This window comes from Podarcis melisellensis, assembly GCF_964234715.1.
Source record: "Podarcis melisellensis genome assembly, chromosome: 7".
Taxonomy (NCBI): Eukaryota; Metazoa; Chordata; class Lepidosauria; order Squamata; family Lacertidae; genus Podarcis; species Podarcis melisellensis.
Genome location: NC_138539.1, coordinates 41577053 through 41594364, shown reverse-complemented (window position 1 = coordinate 41594364; position 17312 = coordinate 41577053). Strand labels below are relative to the sequence as shown.

The window sequence follows — 17312 nt, the reverse complement described above, 5'->3', positions numbered from 1 at the left end:
GTTTTATGATCCCATTTACTAGTTCTCTGAATCTGGTGGCTTTCTCTTGTTAATGTAGGAGAAGTTGATTGGAGAAGGTTATTGATTGCCCTTGTAAGTTTTTCTACCGAATTATGTGGCTTCTACTGTTTAAAAAAACAATACAGGAAAAGTACAAGTTGAGAGCCGAGTGTTTTTCTTTCAAAATAACCATGCTGAACTCACTTCATAACTGCTGGGAGAGAGAAGTAAAGAATGAACAATTGGCTTTTGAGTATGGGAGAAGTACAACATACCGTAGGTAGTAAATTATTACAGTATAAGCAATAATTTCATTCATGTTATCTGATTGGCAACTGGAATTTATTCTGTTCTTTCTGGGCTCTTTGATCTATGGATATATATTTTTTAGCATTTACTTTTCTCTCTAACATAGCAACCTGCTACTTCATCACACACTTTAAGGTTGCAATCCTATATATACACTTACCTGAGAGTAGGGATGGGGGATTAATTTCATTCAGTTTCAATTTCAAATCCAACCTACCCTAATTCATGCATCCTTTGAAAGTCACACTTCGAAAGGTCCAAAGGCTGGCATTGAAGATGTACGCCTTTGTAATGAGATGGATCCTCTTATGCTAGACATAATCTGTATTTCTCATACTTTGGATGCTGCGCCCACTTTGTTTACTTAAGAGACAAGGTAGGATTGGCAGTTTCCATTTTGCAAGTGTCAGATAGCCATAACTGCAAGGGTTCTCTTCCCTTCCTGGGAGATGTTCCAGGCTAGGGCCAAGGTGAGCTCCTCTTCTAGTCATCGGCAGGAAACAGATTTATTTCAGTGGAGTTAATGAAAAAGAGGGTCACCACTGAAAAATCTTCAAGGTTGATGAATAGTTACCCCATAACTCTATCTGGATAAGCCATCACGTAATAGTACTGATAGGGGTGGAGTCGATTGCAGTGTGATCCTGACCAAGGCATTCCCATAACAGTAATTGAAGGGAAATGTAGGCAACACAGACAAAATCCGATGAAGAATTTTAAGATTGGCTTCTAAATAAAGATCTTCACTTCTACAAAGATCAGCAGTACAGATCAAGGCCACTGGTTTGGACCTATGGAGGTCATGGATCTGATATATAGGATCCTAGAACTAGGCTGATCAAGGTAACCAAAGAGATTTTGGGGAGGGGAGGAATTAAATGTACTGTGTCAAAAATTCTGTCAGCATAAGCAATTTAGCTGCCCAAATGGAATGATCCCTGCTCTCCTTCTCTTAAATGTTCTGGGTTTCCCCCCAAACTTAAGCTGAATGTGGCTGTGCAAATAACTGAGTCTTTGTCTAGGTTCATCATGAAGATACCTCGTTTGAGGCATCACATTTGGTTACTTCCACCATCTTTATCCAATGAGAAGTACGGTATATAAAGGTAGAAGAAGACCAATCAACAATCATTTTATTCTGGCACTGATGTTCGATGAAAAAGTTGAAATGCCCTCTTGCTTCATTCTGTCAAAAGGTATATATCAAACACCTGCAATACAAAGGTCAAAGTTTTCATTTATGATGGCGCTCTAGATATAAATGCACAAAAATTAAAAGATTACAGCTCTTACTGAAGTTGTACATCATGGATTTGTGGCTATTTTATGTGCTGCTGAGCGGGGTTATTCTGCAGATAGTTTGCTGTCTGGTAAGACAATAAAAAGCATACTTTAATTCTTAAGGATTAGAGTGAATTAGCACATTTGTATTTAATGTGCATATTTTTAAAAAATGCCACCAGTTTATGCAAATCGGGGCCAGGGGTCATAATTATTGGGGTTGCAGTGGGGAGGGAGAGTTTAATCATTTCCTCCTTGGCTGTGGTTCTGACAAAAATCATTCTCTTGGAGTTAACTTCTGCCCAAGATTGCATGCTTCTCCCTCCCTTCACTTCTGGTGCAGCCACAAGGATGAGATCAGAAGCTTTTATTTCCAACTTACACAACAGTTTAGCATCGTGGCTTAACCTAAACTGTCGTTAATTTTATCTATGCCAGAAAAGAAGGGGGACGTGCATGAGCCTAGGGGCAGGTTACGCTGGTTCCCATCAGAGTAAATGCAGCCTCTGTCCCTGTGTGTTCTGTCCCCTATTTTAGAGTAGTTGTTTTATATATCAAAAGCTAAAACAATTTTAAAAGTTTTCAAAGTGTAATTCTACAAATACAAAAAAGAACAAGAAGCTTGCATTGTTATAAGTTGTTAATGAATAAATATCTGAAATAACATTTGTACCACAGCATTATTTCTACTTGTATTCTCTCACTTATTATAATGGTATGTGTTCTAATACAACAAACTGGCTAAACTGTATGGTCCAAGAGGCTAGTATAAACCACAGTGTTGTATCCATAGAACAACATGATAGACATACGGCACACCAGCTATTTAAATATCCTTATTATGAAGTGTGGGTAATGAATATAGTTTAATGATCCAGTATTTTCATATATGCTAGCTTATGTATAAGATCCCAGTATCCTAGTGACCAATATTTAATTTTGTTTAAAAACCTAATCCAGGCTCTAGTGATTTTCTTGAGCTGAGGCCTGGGAAATGATGCTGTGACTTTTTTTGCACCTCCATATGCACACCATTCTCTTGTTTTGTACAACACTAGTTCCTCTTCCTTTCCAGTTGTGCAATTGTAGGATTATGGAAAAAGAAATTCTCTTAAACTGTTCTATGATAGAATGAGTATTAGGGATTTTAATCCCATCTCCACGCAATTGCTAAGCACACCATCAGGAATATTATCACCACAGTTTCTAATATATAAATATATCAACAAGAGAAAGCAATGGTTAACCAATATTTTTAAAATATAGCAAGAAACGGGGTTTAGTCCCATGTCTCAGGTAGAACATGTTTTCATATATGCACAGAAAATCATATTATAGGTGTATAATATTGCAGTGAATCTGACTTTAAACTGTTGATGCAAAACTTACCAAATGAATTTGGCTGATAAATTTGGCTGCACTTGCCATTAGGTATCACTTGTAATCTACAAAGAACAGATTGCACATCTGACTGTTTCCTCCTTTCTTTCATTCTAGCCTGTTCAAGAACTACAGGGTGAGTTCTATTTTGTATCTTACTAATTGTGACAAAATAGGGGCAACAAAAGCAGCTGCTCATGAACACAGCAGATGCAAAAGCTGATTTATAACTATGGTTAGCACATTCACATTCTGATCCTAAGTGTATTTACTTGGAAATTAAGTACCATTGAGTTGAGTGGAACTTGCCTCTGAACAGGTATGCTTCTAGAACAATACAGAGGTGAGGAGAACCAAAGGTGTGCACTGACCAGATGGAAGGTGGGGTCTGTTTTCCCTCCTCTGCCCTCCCCGCACCCCAGTTCCAGGAGCTTTCCTTCTGAACAACTTTTGCCCTTCCATTTATCACCGTGGAGGGGCTACATCAGTTCCAGGTCTGGTGTGGTTTGTCCCTGGTTCCAGAGTTGTGTTGGGGGAACAGAAAGAATTAGGATCTGGCAAATCCAAAACCTCTCCTAGCATGACTTCTGCATGCTTCCTTATTGACCTCTTGACATTGGGGCTCTATTGGGGGAAAAAAACACTGGCTCTGCATCTTTCTGCAGCCTCATGGAGGAGGCTTACAAGGTCCGATCTCCCTCTCTGTAGAAGGACCTCTCTCTCTACCTGTGGAGAGGGACAGTCACAGAAAAGTATGGCCTCTAGGATGCAGGGGCATAGTGTGTGGGGAGTCTACCAGGGCAATAACCCCAGGCACATTGTTTTAGGAGGTGTTGCACATTTGGCTCCTCACACTGCCCTGTCAGCCTTGTGCTGCTTTTTGTGAGGCTAGGCTCAGATCTGAATGATTCACAGGGCAAATCATGCAGATTGGATCCCAGCCTTGTAAGACTGGCTGGGCAGCATGAGCAGGATTCAACAGCCATATGGCCTTCAATCCCAGTCTTGCCCTTGCTTTGCGAGGCTGGGATCAAAGGGCGCATGGCTGCTGCATCCTTCCCACATCACCCTGCTAGCCTCAAGCTGCTTTACGAGGCTGGGATGACCCAAGGGCTGTGTTGGCCAGCTGGGCTCCCCTCTGCGTAGGTGGGCAGGTGGTGCAGCGCAGCCCGCTTGGCTCCGGATGGGGGGTTTGTTCTGGTGGTGGTGGCAAGGACTGGGATGGCATGGTGGGCTCCGTTGACCTCTGCACCCTGGTATGCCACTGCTAGGATGCCCTGCCAGGGACTGCAGCCTGCTTGTTGTAATGGATAAAATATAATGGCTATAATTATAACTATCTCTGTTTTCTTTTTGTTTTTCAGAAAGAAATGAAGACAGTGGAATAGATCAAGATATCTTTGATATCAATGAAGGTTTTTTCAGCCTAATGTTTTAATTATTATTGTCTTTTATAATACTGTGTGTGTGTGTGATCATGGATTAAAATGCACTAACCTTGTGGGTTTCTTTTTTAGCATTGGGACTGAACTTGTTCGAGGGTGATATCAAACTTGATGAGGTGAGTTGAAATGACAAGCAGCAGTATAAATGACTACTAACTTGGGGATGATGAGCCCATGCTTCCCTATTGTAAAAAGGTGATAGGATTTTGCCCTAGACTGAGATCTTCCCTTGCTTCATAGCTTCCTGATGAAGCTCCTGGCTGTTTTTGTAATGCCCGTCTTTCACTGCAGCCCCTTTGAAGCTTCCCATCCTTCTACTCCTCACACTTTATTATTTTTGGTGCCTTGCCGATGGAGACTGCTACATCTTTAGCATTGCACTATACCAGGCAGTTGAAAGGAAGGATGAGATGGGCATAAAGGTCACATTAGTCCAGTGGCTGGGAAAGTTAGACCTTGAGGTTGAGCCAGGAGCTTCCTCCTCCATGTGACGCCTAAGGCTACAGGAGCTCCATCAGAGTGAGGAGCTATTAACCCTGTTTATTAGCTATAAATGTTTTCTTTATGAAGCTATAACTGGAAGTGTCTGGAGAGGAATTAATATAGAATGTCTGAGATAATAAAAGAGGAAAGAGTACTGTAAAAATGTGGAAGCATGACACAGAATATAATCAATTCAGCCATTAGGTTACCATTATTAGCATTTTAATTTCCCTTGCATTGAGATAGATGCCAGTACAACGCTGAAAGCAAAAATGCTAACCCTGTGCAGACCACAGTGGATGGGAGAGGTTTACAGTATATCTTATAGTACGTATGTATGTGTGTGTGTGTCATTTACAACCTGTACATCTCATCCAATCTTATGCTGATAGTTCAATTAAATGATTAGACCACTGTATTTAACAGGCTTGTATGGTCAGAAGATTCCAAAGAAAGTTATAACCCTGTACTTAAGTGTCATGGAAAGTTAGGATGCAGCAGATTAAATTGTGGTTCCATTGTTGATTTTTGCCCAGGCAGACATACCACTGCCTCAGTGTTTCAGGGAAGGCTGTATAAACAAACACCCATGCCTTTTCTTAATGGTCTTCTGTCTCTGGCTGGAGTTAGTTAGCAATGCTCCCTGGAGTCTATGTTGCAACTACAAGTGGATACAGCCCCCCCGCCCCAATTCCAGCTATGACTTCTAAAAATGAATCCTGTGCAGCATGCGAGATAAGACCTGCCTGCCTATTCCACCAACTTAGGCAAGAGCTATGATTTAAGCCTACTATCTTTTTCTTCCATTGTTTGGAATTCTGTGTTCTTTGTGTTAATAAATCTAAGTTTTTTATTAGCTGACTGTTATGATCCGGTCCAAGAGAACTTAGAATGTTTCTTACTCCCTGTGATTACTTTGGTATTCTTCCAAGTTAACAGCAAGTACTGACGACCCTCCAGGGGAATTTGATGCAGGGATACTAGAAGATGGTAGTGACTTGGTGCCCCAGTTAAATCTTACACCTCCTTTGTAATACTTAATAGCCCTACTGCTCTGACAACTTAGCATGTGGCAGCAGCTGTTGACTCTCTGTAGGGTGAATCTAGTCCCAGAGAAAAACTGGAGCAATGAAACCCCCACTTAATTTGGCATATCAAGCGATGACGTGTGGGATGTAAGGTTAAGGGCCTTCCAAAAGACCTCTGGGATGTCACAATCAAGCATAAAGAAACTGATTTCATGCCTATGACTAATACACTATTTCAAGGATTGCCAGTGGGAAACCATGTGAGCTTTGCCCTTGACTACTTGAGTAAGATCAGGTGCTTTTTTACTGCAACAGAAATTGCACCATGAAATTGCACATTTGAATACCTTTTCGTAATAGCTATAAGGAACATGAAGGTAGTGTGTGTGTTTTCACTTGAGTGCGCAACTTTCTGAAATGTTCCATCCAGTGCTTGAGTCTTGAGTCTACATTTGTAAAGAAATCCCAGGGGTGCACAGAATATTCAGTCTTGCATATAGCTGCAACTCTACGATACTGAGGCACTTCCAACAGACCAGCCCCAATTATCCAATCCCAGTGTGCAAGAACAATGAGGAACTGGATGCACCACACTGCAGGTGCCTAAAGAGCAAAAGTCTGAACCCAGAGGAGTCACAATGCCAACTCTTGTGCTTTCTTTCTCTGAATTTCTTGTATTTGCCTTCCTTTTCAGAGACCAGAACGTAACTCCATTATTGGCAACGAATATCGATGGCCTCACACCATTCCATATGTCCTTGAGGACAGCCTAGGTACGGCAGTTAATTTCTTAAGATCACTTGTTGCAGAAGCAACCTTCAGTATGAACATTTGTTCTTTTCTTCAGTATTAATTTTGGTGGTATATTTGCCAAGATTTGGGGTAAAAGGCTTACTTCATAAGAACAAATGGGATATACGGTAATTTCTTAAACTTTGATTTTTACCAACGATTTAAAAAAGTATATTACAAAACCCACCTTTCAATACAGCAATATGGAGAAAAATAAACTTCAGCATTTGATAAAAATGAAAGCTCAACTTGTAAATAAAACCAGCTAGGCCTGCATGTGGAAGGTAACAGCGCTATCCAGGAATTCCAAAAAGTTGTAAAGGATACATCTGGTTTAATCAAACCTTGGACAGATATACAGTGGTACCTCTGGTTACGAACTTAATCGTTCTGGAGGTCCGTTCTTAACCTGAAACTTTTCTTAACCTGAGATACCATTTTAGCTAATGGGGCTTCCCGCTGCTGCGGTGGCGCGATTTCTGTTCTCATCCTGAGGTACTACTTACGGGTTAGCTGTAACCCAAAGTGTTTGTAACCCGAGGTACCACTGTATCTTTCATTATAAGCAATGTGCCATGAGTCAGCAAAGCAGTTATGAGTTTTCTATCAGATTTTTATGGGCTGTCAGAAGAGATGACTCCTCCAGATTCTCTTTTCTTATAGCCTGGAGGAGGACAAGAACAACAGGACAATTCATCCTTTGAAACAGAGACTTGAAAAGGCATAGAAACACAAAGAGTTGAAATTGGGCTCTGTAAGCATCTTAGGGTTTTGGCCAGGACCCTAGAGGTCTGATGTGCAAGCAGTGGGTTTGGGTTGACTGCTTGAATGTTTAAGCTATGCCTCATTAAGCTCAGCCTGTATACAAACAGGGGTATAAATATTACACTCCAATATTATGACTCACCAGTAAGCTTCTAGTGACCTCCTTCTAAAAGAAACCAAGCCTTGATGAAAGTTGCCGTGTCTTAGCTGCTCAGAGATTTGGGGTGAGAGTAGCAATGAAAGAAATAGAGGCAAAAGATTGCCCAGCTTCCAAATTTACAACAAACTCCACTTACCGTATGCTTGTAATAATAAAGTAATTATGTCATTATCTTGCACCTTCTCTCAAACTCAAAAGTGCCAATTTGGGATTAACAGTGAAGATCTGGTTGCTTATCACTTTATAAGATGCTGCAGCCAGATTGGTGACCGGAGCCAGTTACAGGAAGGACAGAAACTCAGTGTTAAAACAGCTCTACTGGATCCCAGTACATTTCAGAGTATAATGGCTTGGAAAATAGAACTAGTTGCTTAGCTTGAAGGCTTGTAGCAAATCAACAGTCCAAGGAAGCAAAAGAGAGCTTTGTAGAGCAAATTGGGTTACTTCTAAAATAGGTATTTACAGTCCACTTTCCTATGCTAAAGGCATATTTGAAAAGGCTTTAATAATTCTCCCAACAATTTAAATTATTTAAATTAGTCTACCAAATTTATACTCATTAGTACTAATAGCAGAATTTCCAGTTGCTATGTGGAGGGTTAGCTGAAAGGACATTCCTTTAGGTGAGCGATAACCAATTTGTTGTTTTTTCTTCCAGATATGAATGCAAAGGGGCTGATCCTCAATGCATTTGAACAGTATCGCCTAAAATCCTGTATTGATTTCAAACCCTGGGAAGGCGAAGCAAATTACATATCTGTCTTCAAAGGGAGTGGGTAAGAGAAATCATCCTTTTAAGTAATGTTTCTTTCTTTTTCATAGTCTCTGTACAGTCTCACATACGAGATCTGTGCCTGTCAGTGGAGGCTGGCTCATTAGGGCAAATGGGGCACTGCCCCACCAACTCCAATCTCCAAGTTTTTAAAACTTTGCTTATCTGTAGAGATGTTTGTCAGGTTGAGTCACAACTCTGGGTTTATGAGCCTGAACGTTGGTGCAACATTCATTCTTTGTGGCATTGTGCTAATAAGAGTATTTTGTACATCCCATTCAAAGTAGTTATATGGTTGCCTCCAGACTGTCAATATTTTGTGGTAGGGATTCAAGTGCATAATGGAAATTTAGGTTTGCCCAGTTAAAGGGGATTTATGCAGCAAGCCTAGTTAGAAAAAACAACAGTTAGCTTGTGTGATGGGAAAATGCACTGAAAAGTGAGATGAACAAATGAATAACTGGAAGATGTATAAGCAGTGCACAGCAAATCAGCTTCGATGCTCATTGTTGTATAACCTCCCTGCAAGCAAAGCAGAAGGAATACCCAGTTAAGGACAGTCATAGTGTAACCTCTGCGTAAGCAAGCAAATTAGGTTGAATGCTCAATAAACAGGTCACCTGGAGTCGTCTGTGATTTATACTGCAAACCTTAGGCTTGGATTACATTAAAGGATAAAAGTAGGGAACCAATGAAGAAATCTGTGTTGAGTCAAGGCAGCTCTTAAGTCTCAGTATGTTTCTTTCTTCTGCTGGGATCATATTTACTTTAACATTTGAGATGCTGCTTATTCATCTTGTCTGCTCTTGGAATTTGTCTTCCTTTCAACCAAAAGTTCCTTGTCATTGCTCAGAATGCTGAACAAGAGTACTGTTTATAGATTTATAAATAACATTTATCCAGAATTCTGTTTTCTACGAAGGGCTGTATGTTCTTGCTTTTTATGGTGGCTTGTTAGCAACAGTGATAAACTGGTGATAAAAGTTATTTACCCAGCCAATATGAATTTATAGTCTGCAGGAATGGCTGCATGAAATACTTTAAAAAAAACCCGATTCCACTCTCATTGCCTTGCAAAATCACAGTTTTCAATGCCCATTTGTTAAAGAAACGTTTGACCAATCAAAGGTGATAAACTGTTTAAGATTTGGCTGAACTTCAAACATTTTTATTTTTTTTGCAACTGTGAAAAGCAATAAAACTTGTATTTCAGTTTGGGCCTTGAGTTCAAAGTTCAGAGTTTGTCAGATTCTGAGAACTGAATCAGCTGAGATAAAAGATCATGAACTTCCTGTAAGTTTTTCTGAAAGGTTATTGCAGGATATGGAGGCTGGTCTTTTGGCTATTGTTTTGAAGTTCAAATAAAGTCAGGAGCTAATTTTACAAAATTCATAAGCAAGGAGTTAATATTAATTGATGTGATGTGATGTTTAGCTCATCTCAGTGTTCATCTTTTAGTTGAGTGAGGAAGGATTTATATGTGGGGGTGAGTGGGTAAGTTTTCCTTGTTTATATCAGTGGTGGATGAATACTTCGAATATCTTTTTTGTTTCTATTGTTTTGTTATTTTAATTTTATTTTTCTATTTTAAAATTTGTAAGTCTCTGAGAGAATGTCAATAGGTGTATTCAGTCCCTTAACCCCAAAAGTCTGTCATTGTTCTCCTTTCATCCATGTCTGCGTTGTTTTGCATAGTCAGGGCTAAACAGAATTAGTGGCTGGGTGGAGGCTACTTAAAATTCCTCCTACAATGGATGGCCCACACAGCCAGCAAGTTATGAGAAGCAGCTTGCCTGGTGGATTGAGTAATGCTCCCTGTGTCTCTAAAAACCATGGTTTTTGCTGGAGAACATTGCTGGATCCAAAAATGATCTATTTAAACCATCTGCCTTGGCTCTCTGTGAGAGAAACAAGGGCTGGAGAACAACATTCCTATTTGCTCACTGATCTATATGGTGGTTGATCCTCATGGCAATTCATTTGTGTGTATTCTGGGTTTTGGATCCATTCACATTTCTGAATGGCATAGTAAAACTGAAGATGCTGTACAGCAGACATGCATAGTTGGTTGCCATGTGTGCTTACTGTATGACTGCTTGGTCATATGGAACACTCCTAAAAGTGACCATGTGTTTACTTTCAACATCCTGTTCCATCCCAGAGGCTTTCTGCACATAATTCAAAGGGCATTCTGGCTGTATTGTAGGCATTCTGCAGATGCTGAGTTGATTTTAATGCTACTCTTATGCAGACTAGACCCACTGAAATTAATGGGTTGGGCACAACCCAGTGAATCTGGCTTATATGTCAGAAGTCAGTATTCCCTGGTACCTGTGTGGGCCATATCTTTAGCTGCTTCCCCACTCTCAACTCCTGAAGTCTGCTTCTCTTTGCTGCCATGGCCCGTTCTTCTGCCCAGAGATAGGAGCAAGAGGACCCCACTTTGCCATCTCCCTCTAGAGGTGGCCATGCAGATTAAGCCCAGAGGAAGAAGGAAAGTGAACGGGCAGCAGTGACTGTGCCAAAGAGAGAAGGGCTCGTTTCAGGAGGAGGCACTGAAGACATCTTGTTTAAGGCCTTCCCAAAACCTGGAGCTGGCAAATCACTGAATGAATAAAGTTTCAAAACATACAATATTGTTAAACACACCCTGATTTCCAAGTTATGAAAGATGTAAGGGGTGCCAGCACACACTTCAGGTTTGGTTTCCTTTGAAAGAAGGTCACTGGAATATCTTTGTGGTGGTGTTATTCACACACATACACTAGCTAAGCATAAAATGAAAGGGCTCACAACATCAGCACCTCAGCATATTTCGCTTTTGCATCCGTTTCTAGATGCTTTCAGCACAGAGAGCAAGTCAAGCCTCTTTCCAAATCTACCTCACTATGAGACAAGACTGGTTCTCCTAAACCCACCAATCATCACCGCATCTCCAGGCATTGGGGGTGGGGGCTGTTCCCCTCTAGGAACTTCACTAGCCAGTCATTTCTACAGCAACACACTTGTACTTGACCAACTCTTTAGTTGTGCAAAGAGATAACTTAACAGACTTGGCTAGCCCCATTCACTTAATAAAGGAACTGGTTTGACCATTTCAGTCAGTCCTTCTGCTATAGAATCACATTTTACAGATGTAAAACCACAGGCCTTGAGGGGTCCTAAATATGACATGTAGACCAAATCCCCAATTCTATAACCATATACCGTATTTTTTTGCACCATAACACTCACTTTTTTCCTCCTAGAAAGTAAGGGGAAATGTCTGTGCGTGTTATGGAGCGAATGCCTGCGGGTGGCGGGGGGGATCTGCTGCAGTCGTGAGCAGAGGATCCAGGGTTCCCCTTCCTTCCCTCCTCCGTGGTTACAAAGCATGGATCCACATGGATACTCAGGATTTTTGCATTGGGCTGCTCCAAACTCACTGTCAGATCACATGTCTGTGGCCACAGCATGAACCATAAAAATCATATATCCACTATTTCGTTTAGAATATTATTTTTCTTGTTTTCCTCCTCTAAAAACTACGTGCGTGTTATGGTCTGGTGCGTGTTATAGAGCGAAAAATACGGTAATCATATAAAATTCATCATTTCACACCAAAGCTTTACTAGATACATAGTCATAAACAAAGACATGTACACTGCTTAAGGCCTTACAATGCAAATGGGAATTTATGCCATCACCATTCACGCCTTGTAGAGCAAATGGAAGGTGTTTCAGATCTCTCTCTAAACTCTCTAAGTACAGGTGTGTATCTCGTTTGGTTTGTATGCACAGTACCCAATCCAGCATGGGAATCTGGGCAGAAGCAATGTCTCTGTAAGTTCTGCCTTGCAGAATTAGTGTGACCAAGTGAAAAGGGTTTCCTCTGAGTGAACCCTTTGATGGATAATTAGACTACAGCAAGATTGTATACAGCACAGATTTTGAACACTCTTGCATTTTTTGTCAGTTGCTGGTCCTCTGTGGGAAACCGCCGAAAAGGGAGGCAAGAACTCTCCATAGGAGCCAACTGTGACAGGATTGGGACGATTGAGCATGAATTCCTTCATGCACTGGGATTCTGGCATGAACAGTCACGATCTGATCGAGATGATTATGTCACAATAATGCGAGACAGAATTCAGGAGGGTAAGCTAATTTTCCTTCCTTTTAATTTAAAACCATTGATAGATTTCATCTGTACAGCTTCTCATTCAACTTGAATCTCATTAAATCTTTCTGACTTGGATGGCAATGTCTAAAATTTGATGCATTGTTATATACTCCCTGCTCCTCCAAGCAGGGAAAAGTTCAAGGGGCAGTGGTGCCAGCTTTAGGTTTCCCTTTGGGTGACGGCACACACACTTGCGGCACCTTTAGAATATTTGCTTTACCTCTCAATATGTGAGCAGAGCATGAGTGAAGGTAAACGGGGCTCTTCTACGGTGATCTCCCCCCAATTGCATCTTGATCTACTTCCAGGCTGCACCTCCAATTTCACCATGCTCCAGCTAGAAACCCCCCTTTCTCTTTAAAACATGAAACTTCTGTTTCTTTGTACATGTACCTTACATCTGACCCCTCTCCTTTTACCAAGAAGCTTGACTTATCTGGAATTCTGTATGCACTGAGTCTCTCTCATTTCTTTCTGCTTGCAAAGCATTGTAAATTGGGAACTACTATAATAAATAAATACTCTGTGGTTCTGTATGATATACTTGGAATTCAAAGAAGAAGCGATGGGACAGCAGGCTAAGCACATAAATTATAAATTTGTAACATTGCAATGGAAGAGATATTAAAGAGTGTGCTTATCTGTAACCTAAACCAGTGGGACTGAAAAGGGCTTATCTTTGGCTGGATTGTGATCTGTATAAGTCACCGTGGTAAGTTCTTCTGCTTCTTTCAGGTAAGGAAGGAAACTTCAACAAATATAATGATAAAACATCTGACTTCCTTAATGTCCCATATGACTATAACTCTGTAATGCACTACAGTAAAAATGCCTTCAGGAATGGAACAGAACCAACAATAGTAACAAATATACCAGCCTTCATTGATGTGATTGGACAGCGCATGGATTTCAGTGAATATGATATCCGGAAGCTGAGTCGACTCTACAACTGCAGTAAGTGTTTGAAACCCCATCATATCTTTTCAGCCTCCTTTAGTCATCTGTCATGGATGCTTTAGCTGAGATTCCTGCATTGCAGCGGGTTGGACTAGATGACCCTCAGGGTACCTTCTAACTCTACAATTCTATGATTTGTTTGCTTAGGTTTCATTTCTGAACTTTACTTTGGGACGAATTCAGTGTTGCCCTCTTCTGATTGTTCCATCTGGCAACCAGAGATTCTTGCGCTGGCGGAGCAATCTCTCCTCTTCTCCCAACTGAGCCAATTTTGGGGGCACACAAGGGGAGGAGAGGGGAAGAGTCCTCTGGTGCTAGCAGAAGTGCTTGCACAGGCTTCCACTAGCAGTGCCTGTTAGTTAAATCTGGTCTTTTGCCTGGGAATACAGTAGCTTTATAGTTGCAAATAAATTCCCCACTAGCATCTGAGACAGGGGTGAGGAACCTCCAGCCCAAGGACCAATTAGGCCCAGCACATGTCCCCATTGGGTTTCCAGTGCCATTTCTCCCCAAAGCACACCCACCTGTCCCATACCTGACATAATTTGTGATGTCAGGTTTGAGGAGGTGGAGGATTAGCTGCCAGAAAACAAATGGGTGCCTTAGCTAATTTCCTGTTAGCACTTACCAGCTCAGAAGCACAAACTGATTCCAGCTGGCTTCCTGTAAGGGCTGTAGATTGGCGGTTATGGCAAGGTGGCTGGGATTGACTGTACTCTTAGTCAGGAACTCTCTAGCGCAAGCAATGTCTGCCTGTATATGCCACTCGGCTGATTGGTGCTTACAGCAAGCTGGCTGGGATCTACACTTACAGCAGACCCCAGAGTGGGATGTGCTGTAAGCATAAGTTTCCTTGTGCTTTGGTGGTTTGAACTGAAACCAGCGCTGCAAAGAATCACAGGATTGTTTGTTTGGGATTGCCTGATGTGACTGAGGCTGATATAAGGTTCTCATGCTTCTGAATTTCCCTGGACACTGTCAGCAGCAGTGTCCGGGTGGTGCTCATGTTGGCAGTGCCATTTTTTGCATTTATTAAAGTGATTTTGCCCAAAAAACCTCAACAACTTTGGGCAACAATAACTGAAAGGTGCTGCACTGACTACACCTGACCCAGATGGACCAATGGTCTGATTCTGCATGAAGCAGCTGCTTCCTCAGGTAGGATGCTAAACAAAGGAAGAAGAAAAAATTAAGGCTGAAAAGCAGTATAAGTGGCCTGGTGGTCATTATATGGTCAGTTGATTTTACTTACATCCAATTCAGTTAGGAATGTGGTCCACTAAAACACATGCCATAATGCCATAATACAGGTGTAAGTCTTTAAGGTGCCACCCGACTCTTTCATATATATATATACACACACACACACACACACACACACACACACACACACACCCACCCACCCACCCACCCACTAAATTGCTGAGCGTGCAAATTCTGCCCTTTAAAGGTCCTTTTGATTTTCCTAGTAGTGAAAGAAGGATACTGCTCATTCTATAAAACACGCCAGCTTATTTATTTTCTTTTAAAATGAAACTCATTTACCTCTACTTGAAGTGGTTTATGGATTCAGCTAATAGCACTGATTGATCATAGGGTGACTGAGGCTGTGATCACACTTTCAGTTACCATGCATTCATTGCATGTATAGTACTGGGTTTTAAATCCGTGTTCACATGACAACATGCAAAATGCATATATATCCTGTTATTTGTTATAAAATACTACTGTTTGATGTGTTATTTCCCAAACCAGCAATCAGAGTCCTCAGGCCATTCCTAATTTATCTCTAGCCAAGGTGTCAAAACCTTTGCATACTAAAAGACATCCCTGCCTGTCAACCCCCCCCCCCAACAGATGTGAATCAGATACTAAAGAAGCCATGCTGTTGTGAACAGCGGGGGGGGGGGGCACTAAAATGCACAGAAAAACAGAAACTTCTCTGTGATGTGAACCCACCCTGAGTTAGAACAGAGTTTGGTTCTTTTGACATTGTGGTTTTTCTAACTAATTGAGATATGAGAAGATCTGTAATTGGATTTCCCACTTAAAAAAAAAAAGTTTAATAGCAGTTGCTGGGTGAAGGTTGAGAATTATATGGAACAATGGTCTTAGGGGAGATTAACCTTTCTCTCATGCCATTCATGCCAAAACTGTTTTGTCTACTAGAGGTAAAACAATACCAGACAGACAGGTTTCCTCCCAGGAGGCAGCTAGCAGCTGGTGGGGATATAGATTAGGAAAAAAGTGAGATGGAAAAGGGTTTAGCCATCTCACCTGCAGGCTCCTTGACTCTGTTTACTTCTCCACTGTTTACAGCAGCTTTTGTATTTTAAAAGTACAAATGAGTCACAGATCTCCTGATGGCATATCTAGTTGGGTCCAAACTATTTCCTGATGCAGTTGACTGAATAGTCCCACTAAAGTAAACAAACACTGTATCTGCTCTGTTTTTTAAATGCTGGTAGCTTCGTCTTTAAGCTTTATGGAGACGTGCAGTTTTGAATTTGAAAACGTGTGTGGCATGATTCAAAGTACAGAAGATAATGCTGACTGGCAGCGCATAACCCAGGTTCCTAGTGGACCACAAACGGATCACACCTATGTTGGAATCTGCCAAGGTAATGTACAGCAATTATTATTATCTCTTAGATAAGTATTTTCTGTGGATGTATCTGATCTTCATAACCTCACTAACTTGCTGATAAATTGCTATTGCGTTGTTAACCAAGCCTGTTAGATAATTAGAATGTTTACCGTATTATTTCAAGTCGTATCTCTATACATGTCTGCAACCTACTTTTCCATGTTAAGGGAATTAAGCTGTTTTCAGAACTTGAATGGGTGGGGGAGCCACTTCCCCCTGTGACCTTGGTTCTTGTGGGAAGACAGGATGTTGCCCCTTCCGTAGAGCTGTTCCATAAACTAGAATGTTTACCAAAATACGCTGGAGAACAACATGCATAAATGTGGGTTGGAGCCTGGATAGTGAAGTGCCCTCATAAGATACACAGGGGAGCAACAGAGGTAAGACTAGAGTTTTTCAAGAATTGGGGATTTATTTCTTAAAATATTTGAAAATGGTAATTTAATTCTGAAAGTTGTTCTGGAGGAGAGGTGTGTGTGAAACTATGGCAGGCCAAGGAAGCTGCACAGTGATGTTTCATTTTGCATGGGAGGAGAATAGTAGAAGGAGAAGTTGGAAAAGTAGAAGTTGGAAAATTGATAAGAAGAAGGCAGCAAGGTGAAGAGGGGGTTATTCCTTTCCTTCCTGTCCTAACTGCAGGAAGGAGAAGTGGGGAATACTTAGCATAAATCCAGAAAGAAGACTGAAAAAGACTTGCCTCTTTCCAGCAAGGCTTTGCCAGGCAGAGTCTGATGGAACTGGGAGTCTAGAAAAAGAGCACACAAAGCAGGAATTTGTGCTTCTGCACTTACCACACAAGAATCAGCTACAGTTCAAAGGTGCAAGAACAGACACCCAAGTAGAAACTCTAAAACTTAGCCAGCGTGTCTGCCAGCAAAACAGACACACCTGTACAGGGCTCAGGAGACTCACTAAGTTCTGGGTTTCTAAGGTAACAAAGGAAGTGGATCTGTGCGAGATGGCAAATGGGTGGGGCCTATCCCCCAAATCACAGCTGGTTAGAAAGACAAAACCAGAGTTGAGAGTAAAGTGATGTGAGCTAGAAGCAAACCAGCAAGCTGAGAAGACAGAGAGAGACAGCAATGTTTGATTCCTGTTTGAATCCAAGGCTGTAGCTATGGGGGAAACAAGGCC

General features: G+C 41.3%; 1 protein-coding gene across 2 annotated transcripts in view; it reads left to right on the top strand.

Moving 5' to 3' along the window:
• Window positions 1-553: 553 nt before the first annotated feature.
• The window catches only part of MEP1B (meprin A subunit beta), a 25248-nt gene continuing 8489 nt past the window's right edge, over window positions 554-17312 (top strand). The window contains exons 1-9 of one of the 2 annotated variants that reach the window (XM_081918542.1): window positions 554-1505; window positions 3088-3106; window positions 4335-4385; window positions 4488-4531; window positions 6621-6699; window positions 8302-8419; window positions 12371-12549; window positions 13310-13528; window positions 16000-16152. In XM_081918542.1, coding sequence (XP_081774668.1) covers window positions 1464-1505; window positions 3088-3106; window positions 4335-4385; window positions 4488-4531; window positions 6621-6699; window positions 8302-8419; window positions 12371-12549; window positions 13310-13528; window positions 16000-16152 — 904 coding nt within the window. In that variant the 5' untranslated portion in view covers window positions 554-1463. Of the gene's footprint in view, window positions 1506-1578; window positions 1680-3087; window positions 3107-4334; window positions 4386-4487; window positions 4532-6620; window positions 6700-8301; window positions 8420-12370; window positions 12550-13309; window positions 13529-15999; window positions 16153-17312 lie in introns of those variants that run through there. The other variant, XM_081918541.1, reaches the window with a different exon arrangement.